This window comes from Tupaia chinensis, unplaced genomic scaffold (genome assembly GCF_000334495.1).
Source record: "Tupaia chinensis unplaced genomic scaffold, TupChi_1.0 Scaffold148012_1, whole genome shotgun sequence".
Classification (NCBI taxonomy): domain Eukaryota; kingdom Metazoa; phylum Chordata; class Mammalia; order Scandentia; family Tupaiidae; genus Tupaia; species Tupaia belangeri.
The window spans coordinates 788,208-798,646 of NW_006207862.1; the positions used below are offsets into that span (position 1 = coordinate 788,208).

Below are 10,439 nucleotides of genomic sequence, written 5' to 3' on the forward strand. Positions count from 1 at the left end.
TCCTCCATTCTCCTCTTGGGATCTTGGGCACGCACGCACACATGCCCGGCATGAGTTTTAAGCCACTGGGTCCGGTATGCGAACCACGGTCGACTGTGTGGGAGTCCAGCGACATAGCCATTATGCTAACTGCTGGTCCCAGCAATCTTCGAAATTCTGTTGTAAAGGAATTAGAATATATTTCATGATAATAAAGGACCAATATATAACACTTTGCTTGGTGATTTGTAATCTTAAGAACCGATTAAGACTCTTCAATTAGCCTTAATCTTTTTTTTAAAGAATTATTTTATTGGGAACCAGCAGTTAGCGTAATGGCAATGTCGCTGGACTCCCACGCAGTCAACCGTGGTCGCGTCCCGGTCCCGGTGCTTAAAACTCACGCCGGAGTGTGTGCGTGCATGCCCAAGATCCTGAGAAGAGAATGGAGGAGAAGGGATTGCGGCATGACCATCTTCCCTGGGGGGTGATTTCTCGCTTTCTGTCTCTATGTCTCTCTGTCTGGCGAGCGCATGCGCCCTATAGCGAAAAACCTCTCCAAAAAAAAAAAGAATTATTTAACTTTATTATTATTATCATTATTATTTTCCAGTTTGATCAGAGAGACACAGAGAGAGAGAGGAAGTGAGAAAGCAAGCCACCAGGCCCGAGACTTGAACCGTGGTTGGCCATGTGGGAGTCCAGCACCTTTAACCACCATACCACTTGCCAGCCCAGCCTTAATGATCTTTAAGACAGCTTTAATTGAAGGTAAAAAACAGAAAACCTAATATTTGTATTTTAAGTTACTAGGAAGATGAATGAATCAAGTTTTTGTATTTTTTAATGGGGAAAAAATTGGTGAGGAGTTGACTGCAGTTCAAGTCCCGGACCCAGTGGCTTAAACTCAAACTGAACGCATGTGTGTGCATGCCCAAAGTCCGAGAGGAGAATATGGCGTGGCCATCCCCGACAGGGGGTGATTTCTCGCTTTCTGTGTCTCTGTGAGCACATGTGCCCTATAGCAAAAATCTCTTAATAAAAAAAAAAGAGAAACTGCTATTATATCAATACTAAATGTTTTATCACTGTTAGTAGTAGGTATTTTTCTAAAGGTTTCTCTGTAATCCCGACAACTGTCACTAGGGTTTATTGAACTGTTCTTTTCTCTAGTTCCTCCAGCCCAAGGATTTGGAGTCCCCCCAGGTGGAGCAGGCTTTTCTGGCTATCCACAGCCACCGGCACAGTCCTATGGTGGTGGCCCAGCACAGGTCCCACTTCCTGGTAGGTACCAGCTATCCAGAGAAAAAGAATATCATAAAATTAAATAGTTTGGAAATTTCAGTTACTATTGAGAGACCTTAGTTTATGTTTGGCATAGTCTTCAGTTAATGTAATATGTCTTTAATTTTAAATGTGTGATATCATGAAATACATTAATTTGATAGAAAAGCTTAATCACAAAAATAGAGATAAGGATCTACTTTTTCTATTAAAACTGCCCCAAAGTCCCAAACCAAACATTCTCTGCCTACTCCTATACTACAGATGAGACCACCAACAATGCCAGCAGATGACAAAATTTAATTTGGTTCGAATATTAAAAACAAAAAAACTGCCCAGCTGTGGTGGCGTGCACCATTAAGATACTGTGTTCTGCAGGCTGGGAACACATAGGAGGACCAACTTTGATTCTCAGTCCAGTCTAGGGGTTGGACACAGTGGCATGTGCTTTAATCTCAGCAACTCAGGGAGGCTGAAGGAGGAGGATTATGGGCTCAAGGCTGGTTTGGGAAACATATTATAGCAAGACCCTGTCAAAAATTAGTAAAAAGAGGGGACTAGCAGGTGGCATGGTGATTAAGGTGCTAGACACTCCCACATGACTGACCATGGTTCGAATCCTGGACCTGGTGGCTTGCTTTCTCACTTCCCCTCTTTCTCTCCCTCTCTCTCTGTCCAATTGAAAATAAATAAATGAGTAAATAAAATTTTAAAAAAATTAATAAAAAGACCTGCTGGTGGCCTAGTGGTTAAGGGAGCTATCCAACATGGCTGTGATTAGGATTCTGGTCCAATGATTTGAAATATATACCAGCACATGTGAGTGCCTGCCCTAAATCTTGCCAAGATGGGAGAAATGGTAGTGTGACCATGCCATGTGTGCTGCTTTCTCCTTCTCCTTCTTTGTCTCTCTTTGTTGAGCACAGGTGCACTCTAGCAATTAAAAATTATAAAAAGTATTATTTGTCAGGATCTTATGTAGAACATGGAATTTTTTTTCTTTTTGTTAGGTTTTTGTCAGAGTGCACATGTACTTACTGGAGAGAGAGAAAGTGAGAAATCATCCCCCTAGGGTGATGACCATGCTGTGATCCCTTCTCCTCCATTATCCTCTCCGGATTTTGGGCATGCATGCACATTCGCATGGTGTGATTTTCAAGTCACTGGGTCCAGGGCTATTAATGGTGGTCAGCCATGAGGAAGTTACGCACCTGATCACCAGGCCACCTGCTGGCGTCAAACATGGAATATTTTAAAGTTTATTTTCTTGAGAGAGAGAGAATAGTAGTACACCCGCGATGGAGTTTAACACTGCAATCTTTTCCCTGGCCTTCCCAGCCAGTCAGGATCATGGGCATGCACATATGGTGTGTGTAGGTTTACCTGGGAACCAAATCCTGATCTTCCACATGGCTTCCAGCTTGCATAGCATTGTGCCATCATGACTGGGTCTAGAACATGAAATATTTGAAAGATTCTTATGATAAAAATCGGTTTTAGATTCAGCAAATTAAATGTTTAGGAAATTATCCTAGTGAATAACAGTGTGAACATTCTCATGTGTTTCTGTATTGTGATCAATGCTGTTTGAAAAATTAAACTATATAAAACCTGCTTGCTCTGTTTTGTTAACATATAGGTGGCTTTCCTGGAGGGCAGGTGCCTTCTCAGTATCCTGGAGGACAAGCTCCTTTCCCTAATCAGGTATTTTTTGTCCTATCTCTTAAATCTACTCTGAGTAAATGAATAATGCCAAAGGACTCCACTCCTTTGCTTATGTTAAGAAGTTTCCATAAAACAAACAAAAGTCTGTCATAGTAACTTAAGAGTTTAATCTTTGGGGTCAGCAGGTGGCATGGTGGTTTAAGGTGTTGGACTCCCACATGACTGACTGCGGTTTGAGTCCTGGACCTGGCTGCTTACTTTCTCTCTCTGGTCAATTTGAATAATAATAATTAATAAAATCTTTTTTAAGAAAAGAAACTAATCTTTGCTTCTGATGAACTCCATTGTCTCGTTGGTTCATCTGTTTTAAGTAGTGTCCTGATGATAGATGAGCACGGGTCCTTCTCACAAGTGCGGAAGACTATTACTTTATCCTGGAGAGTCACCTGTGCCCTTGGCATGTTTTTTTTGCTTTTTGTTTTTCTTTTTTTCTTTTTCCCTGTCCTTATCAGCAATTCTAACTATGAACGTGGGAAGCTGGGTGGTTGGATTTCTGGTGGTAATTTATTTTTCACCTTTACCTTTATAACTGTTCACTCTTCTTCCAGATCAGTACAGAATCCTTTCCTTCCTATCCTGTTTTCTCTCCTGTTTCTTTGGATTATAGCAGTGACGTGAGTAAGGTTTTCTAATGTCACTAATCACAAGTTTCTCCATGTGTGTCTTCATTTGTTTCTGATTCACATGTGCTTATCTCTTACCCCCTCCTTGAGAGCTTCACTGTATCTGATTTACTACTGTGTTCCTGAGTGGCTGGCAGGACTTTGGCATGGTAGCCAGTTACATATGTAAAACTGAATTCTCAATAGCCCCAAAAAGTTTTCCATGTATCAGATTTTCACCCATCTCTATATAGCTTCTTATATTAATATTAAATTTTATTCCTAAGTTGCCTTGCTGGTTTTTAAATGTTATATGTGAATTACTAGGAACATAAGCACGTTACTTTTATGTGTACCTTTTCTTGATTTTCTTCTTGATTTCTTTACTATATATTTATAAAGATCTATTGATAACCTTTTTTTGGGGGGGAGAGGTTTTTGCTACGGGGCACGTGTTTTAGCCACACAGACAGAGACAGACAGACAGAAAGCGAGAAATCACCCTCCAGGGGGGATGGTCACGCTGCAATCCCTTCTCCTTGGGATCTTGGGCACGCACGCACACGTGCCCGGCATGAGTTTTAAGCCACTGGCTCTGGGACGTGAACCGCCGTTGACTACATGGGAGTCCAGCGACATAGCCATTACGCTAACTGCTGGTCCCAAGATCTATTGATAACCTTTTTAAGCTTAGTTTACAGTAGGATAGGAGAAAGATGACAGTATTAGAGAAACACATCTGATTTTTTTAAAGTTTATTTTAAAAAAAACAGTTATTTTATTTAAGTTTATTTATTTTAATGTGACCAGAGAGGGAGAGAAAGAGAGAGAGGGGGAAATGAGAGAGAGAGTCTGCTGGTCCAGGACTTGAATTGCAGTTGGCCATGTGGGAGTCCAGTGCCCTTCACCACCACACCACCTGCTGGTCCTATCAGTGATATTTTTAAATATTTTTACTAAAGGTTGCATGTGTTTGCCAGAGAGAGGAGGACAGGGAGAAAGCATCCTCTATGAGGAATGGCCATACCAGTGTGTTTTACAAGCCACAGAGTCTAGGACTCAAACCATGCATTGGGCTATTACCCTCTAGGCCACAGGCTATCCCCATCAGTGATTTTTTTTTCTTTTTTTTTTTTTTTTACTCACTTTCCCGACTTGAGAAATTAGGGGTCTACAAGGGTCTACCTCGTGAAAAAAAGAGCTGAGAAAAGATCCAAATTTTCTTACTTTGCGGTCAGTAGTCTCTCCTTACACAGTGCTATTTTGCAGTAAATGATGTTCTTCCTAAGAATATAGTGAGTTGCTTTGCTTTCAGTCCTTTTTTTTTTTTTTTTTTATTGAAGTTGATTGTGAATTTTGTTTTAAAGCTTGGACCTCCTTTTTTTTAATGCCAGAAGGCACATGTACTTGCCAGAGAGAAGAAAAAGCATCCCTCAGTGGAGCATGGTCATGACACAATCCTTTTTCCTCCATTTGTCCAGCCTGTCAGAATTTGGGGCATGTACATATACATTACTGACATTTTTAAAAATAATTATTATTTAATTTTATTTATTCATTCATTTTTAATTTGACCAGAGAGAGAGAGAGAAAGTGAGAAAGCAAGCTACCGGGTCTGGGGATTCAAACCATGGTTGGCCATGTGGGAGTGTCCAGTGCCTTAACTACCATGCCACCTGCTGGTCCCCCTGACATCCTTTTTTAAGCATCCAGAGCTGGGATTGAAATCGTGGTCACCCACATGGGATCTGGCTCCCTCTACATAGCACTTAACCCTGTGCTGTGGGGTGACCCAATCATAAGTCTATATCATACTAATCACCTTTGATATGAGAATTTTTATTGTAATTTAAGCATGCATATAGTTTTAAAGCCATCATTTTATGGCTCAATGTGAAAAAAAATTTTGACACAAAACTCTAAATATACGACCTGTACATATATGCCACTTTAAACTAGTACTAAAACTGGTAGGTAAATGTTAATGGAGTGGTAGACTTTTTTTTTTTTTTTTTAAGAATTATTTTATTTTTATTTTTTTGATTTAACCAGAGAGGGGGGGGGGGGGGAGCGAGAGAGTGAGCCACTAGGTCTGGGACTTGAGCCATGTTCTGCCATATGGGAGTCCAGCATCCCCAATCAGCATGCCACCTGCCAGCCCCTATAGTTTTTGTTTGTTTGTTTGTTTGTTTTTTAGAATTACCTATGGGGGGTGGCAACAGGTGGTGTGGTGATTAAGGCGCTAAACTCCCACATGGCTGACCACACGCGGTTCAAGTCCCAGACCTTGCAGCTTTCTCTCTCTCTGTCCATCTCTGGTGAATTAATAATAATAAGTAAAATTAAATAAATATTTTTTTAAAATAAGAATTACTTATTTAGGGACCAGCAGATGGCATAATGGTTATGTCACTGGGCTCCCATGTAGTCAACTGCAGTTCGAGTCCCGGACCCAGTGGCTTAAAACTCATGCCAGGCATGTGTACCCAAAATCCCAGGAGGTGATTGGATGAGAAGGGATTGTGGGGTGGTCATCCCCCCTGGAGGATGTCTCTGTCTCTCAGGCAAGCACACACATCGCAAAAATCTCTTAAAAACAAAAAATAATGATTTGATTTTATTGCCTTTGGTAGAAAGTTGGGGGCAATTAACCTCTCTTGCTTGATGTAACTCTCTAATTCTCTGACAGTTTTTCAGCAGTAAGGTTGGAATGAAATGGGATCAAAAGCTGAAACTTCAGGTAGCAGATAGTGCTGAGAAACCTCAAGTAGAGTTTTGGCCTCAAGAGCACAGACTTTGATTTCTTTGAATTCATTTTAATACCTGGAGGATGATAGTATTCTTGAAGATTTACATCAAACTTAGACTTTTAACAGAGAGCATATAAAAAATATTTCCTGCAGAGGAAATTGGACATTTGTTTTCCCTTTTTTTTTTTTTTAAGAGTTATTTAACTTTATTATTATTTTAATTTGACCAGATTGGGACAGAGAGAAAGATAAAATGAGAAAGCAAGCCACCAGGTCCAGGACTCAAACTGCAGTTGGCGGGGCCAGCAGTTAGCATAATGGCTATGTCGCTGGACTCCCACGTAGTCGACCGCGGTTCGCATCCCGGACCCGGTGGCTTAAACTCACGCTGGGCGTGTGTGTGTACATGCCCAAGATTCCGAGAGGAGAATGGAGGAGAAGGGATTGCAGCGTGGCCGTCCCCCCTGGGGGGTGATTTCTTGCTTTCTATCTCTGTCTCTTTCTGGCCAGTGCATGCACCCTATAGCAAAAACCTCTTCAAAAAAAAAAAAGATGATGGGGGTGGTCAGCAGGTGGCATAGTGGTTGGGAGCACTGGACTCCCACATGGCTGACCATGGCTCGAGCCTGGACCTAGCGGCTTTCTTGCTCTTGCTCTTAATCTCTCACTTACTCTGTCCTTTGCTGGTCAAATTAAAATGAATGAATAAAATTAAATTTTAAAAATAATAATTCTCTAAAAAAAAAAAAAAAATGACGGGGCCAGATACTGGCATAGTGGTAAAATTATACTGTCCGTGAGGCAGTCCCGTTAAAGACAAGGATATGATAAACAGAGACATCTGCCCTTCTTAGGATTTTATTGACAGTAGTTAAATTAAGGAATTTTTAGTTTTTTATAGATTAAGATTCACATAAGGATAATATGTTGGGTGAATATTTTATACTTGAATAGTCACTACAAGTAATTAAAAAAAAAAAAAATCACTGTAGGAAGGACCAGTAGATGGCATAATGGTTATGTCGCTGGACTCCCATGTAGTTTTCTATGATTCGAATCCCAGACCCGGCAGCTTAAGACTCACATCTGGTGTGCATGCCCAAAATCCCAAAAGGAGAGTAGAGGAGTAATGGAGAAGGAATTGCAGCATGGCCATTCCCCTGGGGGGGTGATTTCTTGCTTTCTGTCTCTCCAGCGAGCACATGTACCCTATAGCAAAAATCTCTTAAAAAAAAAAAAAAAATCACTGTAGATGGGCCAGCAGGTGACATAATTAAGGTACTAGATTTCCACATGGCCGACTGTGGTTCAAGTCCCAGTTGTGGTGGCTTGAAAATCATGCTGAGTATGTGTGCATGTGTGCCCAAAATACCAAGAAATAGAATTAAGGAAAAGAAATTCCAATGTGACCATCCTGTCTGGAGGAGGCTAATTCTTACTTTCCCTCTCTGGCGAGCACTTATATCCTATGGCAAAATCTTTAAAAAAAAAAAAAAAAAAAGCCACTGTAGAAATATTGATCTTATTTTTCGGTCTTATTTTTCTGCTTATATTCCTGTCTTACAAACTAGTGGAGGATGGGTCAACTGGTGATGTGGTTAAGGGAGCCAGCCGCATACCATCTGACTGACTGCACAATTTGAGTCCTGCACCTCGTGGCTTAAAAATTCTGTGAGAGGGTGTGTGTTTGTCTATCTGGCTCTCTGTCTCTCCAGACTCCCGAGAGGAGAAATGGAGAATGGATTACAGCATGACCATCCCCCCCACCGCCCACCCGGGGGATGATTTCTCACTTTCTCTTTCTGTCTCTGTATCTCTCTGGTGAGCACACATGCACTGTAGCAAAAAATTTTATACAAAGAGAAGCTAGTGGAGGGTGGACACTATGGCTACCCTAATGTTAAGATAAGAACATATATAATGTTCATTGCTAGAAATTTTTAAGATAATGTATCTTGTCCACTTCTCCCCATTTACTTTGCTTCCACAAATTCTGGCATATTGCTGAATTAAGTTGGCTTAATTTTAAATATTGGGTCATTGGAAAAGTCATGTTGTGTTTTTCTATGCAAAAATGCATCACTGACTTTTCCAATGACCCAATATTTAAATGTCATGATTCTCATGATTTTGCCCTCTAATTATTATTATTTTTTTGAGAGGTTTCTCTTTTTTTTTTTTTTTTAAAAAAAAAATACAGATTTTTGCTGGGACCAGCAGGCTGCGTGGTGGTTAAGGTGCTGGACACTCCCACATGGCCGACCATGGTTCTAGTCCTGGACCTGGTGGCTTACTTTCCCTCTGTGTGTGTATGTTTCTCTCTGGTCAAATTAAAAAAAAAAAAAAGAATGAATAAATAAAAAATTAAATAATTACTTAAAAAAAAATAAAAGATTTTTGCTATAGGCCATGTGGGCTCACCGGAGAGACAGAGACAGAAAATGAGACATTACCCCCCTCAAGGGGGGATGGCCACACCGGAATCCTGTCTCCATTCTCCTCTTGGGATTTTGAGCACGCATGCACACGTGCCCTCTTTTGAGTTTTAAGCTGCTGGGTCTGGGACTTGAACCATGGTCGACTACATTGGAGTCCAGCAATGTAACTCTTATACCATCTTCTATTCCCAAGAGATTTTTTATTATTTATTTAATTTTTTGCTATAGTATACATGCGCTCACTGGAGAGACAGAGATTGTGGCCCAAACACAATCCCTTCTCCATTCTTCTCTTGGGATTTTGGGCACACCTGCACAAGCACCTGGCATGAGTTTCAAGACACTGGGACTGGGACTCAAACTGTGGTTGATTACTTGGGAGTCCAGCACCTTAACCAGTACACTACCTGCTGGCCCCTTGCTCTTTAATTTTAACATCTATTGATGATTCTTACCTGAAACAAACACTACTATGGTAAAATTGCCAAACTGCAAATTATTTTCTTATAGATTTATATTTTATTTATACTTTTATATATAAATATTCACACACACGTATGAATATACTTATGCCAGAGGGCACATGCACAAGAAGGGATAGGGAGGAAGAAAGGAGTATAAGAAAGAGAAAGTAGTCTTCATCAGGGTCTGGTCACACCTCAGTCCTTATGGGATCCTAGGTATTCATATATACATTGGTGTGGCTTTCAAGTCACTGGGGCTGGAACCGGAACCCTTGTCAGTAACATGATACTCAGTTTCCTCCATGTAGCACTTAACCACTTTGCTATGGGGCTGGCCACATTTGCAGTTTAGAAATACAGTTTCTGTTTGCTTTCTATTTCTTTTTGTTTTCCTTTTTAGAATTATTTTAATTTTATTTATCATTTTTTCAATTTGATCATGGCAACAGAGAGAAAGAGTGAGAAAGCAAGCCACCAAGTCCAGGTGGCTTAAATCATGATTGGCCATGTGGCAGTTCTGCGCCTTAACCACCACGCCGCCTGTCGGCCCTGTTTGCTTTATATTTCATTTCCTCATAAAGTATTGGGTTGTCGGAAAAGTCATGGGATATTTTTCTATGTTTTTCTATGCAAAAATATGTCATGAGTTTTCTGACAACCCAGTCAATGAAGAATATCATATCTCCTAGAATCTCTAAAATCTCTTTTCTTACTATAAAAAGTTTTATTTCATGTGTAGTAATAAAGGATCATGTAGGAAATATGAGATATTATCAGAATTAAATTGCCAGTTTGAAACTTCATCAGACACTCATGTTCTGCCTCACTAAAGTCATTGTTTCATTATTCTGTCTTTAAATCAAACATTATCACTCATTTCACACTACTTAGGGATCAATCTCTTTTTTTCCTCCTATTCTACCAAAAAGGAAACCAAGGCATAAGAAGATTGTGACTTTAATTTCACAAGTTTGACCATCTTGTCTCCTGGAAGTTGGGTGTCAGTTGACAGGAAAAAAAATCTGTCCTGAAGAGGGATAGGTCTTTCCAGAATGAGCCCTGGTAATAAAATGCTCATATCTTTGCCCTAAATTTTAGTCACTGGGCCCTTGTTGCCTACAAGTGACATCTGTGGAAGTCTTTTTTTTTTTTTTTTTTTTTTTTTTTTTGACAGAAACCCTGACAGGGTTTTTTTGT

At 40.2% G+C, this 10,439-nt stretch overlaps 1 protein-coding gene across 4 annotated transcripts in view; it reads left to right on the plus strand.

Annotated features, from left to right (window-relative positions):
- Window positions 1-10,439, plus strand: part of ANXA7 (annexin A7) — a 39,777-nt gene that overhangs the window by 14,909 nt on the left and 14,429 nt on the right. For 2 of the 4 annotated variants that reach the window (XM_006170055.2, XM_006170054.3), the window contains exons 4-5: window positions 1,153-1,263; window positions 2,903-2,967. In XM_006170055.2, coding sequence (XP_006170117.1) covers window positions 1,153-1,263; window positions 2,903-2,967 — 176 coding nt within the window. Of the gene's footprint in view, window positions 1-1,152; window positions 1,264-2,902; window positions 2,968-3,536; window positions 3,603-10,439 lie in introns of all 4 variants that reach the window. The other 2 variants (XM_006170056.3, XM_027768892.1) reach the window with 2 other exon arrangements.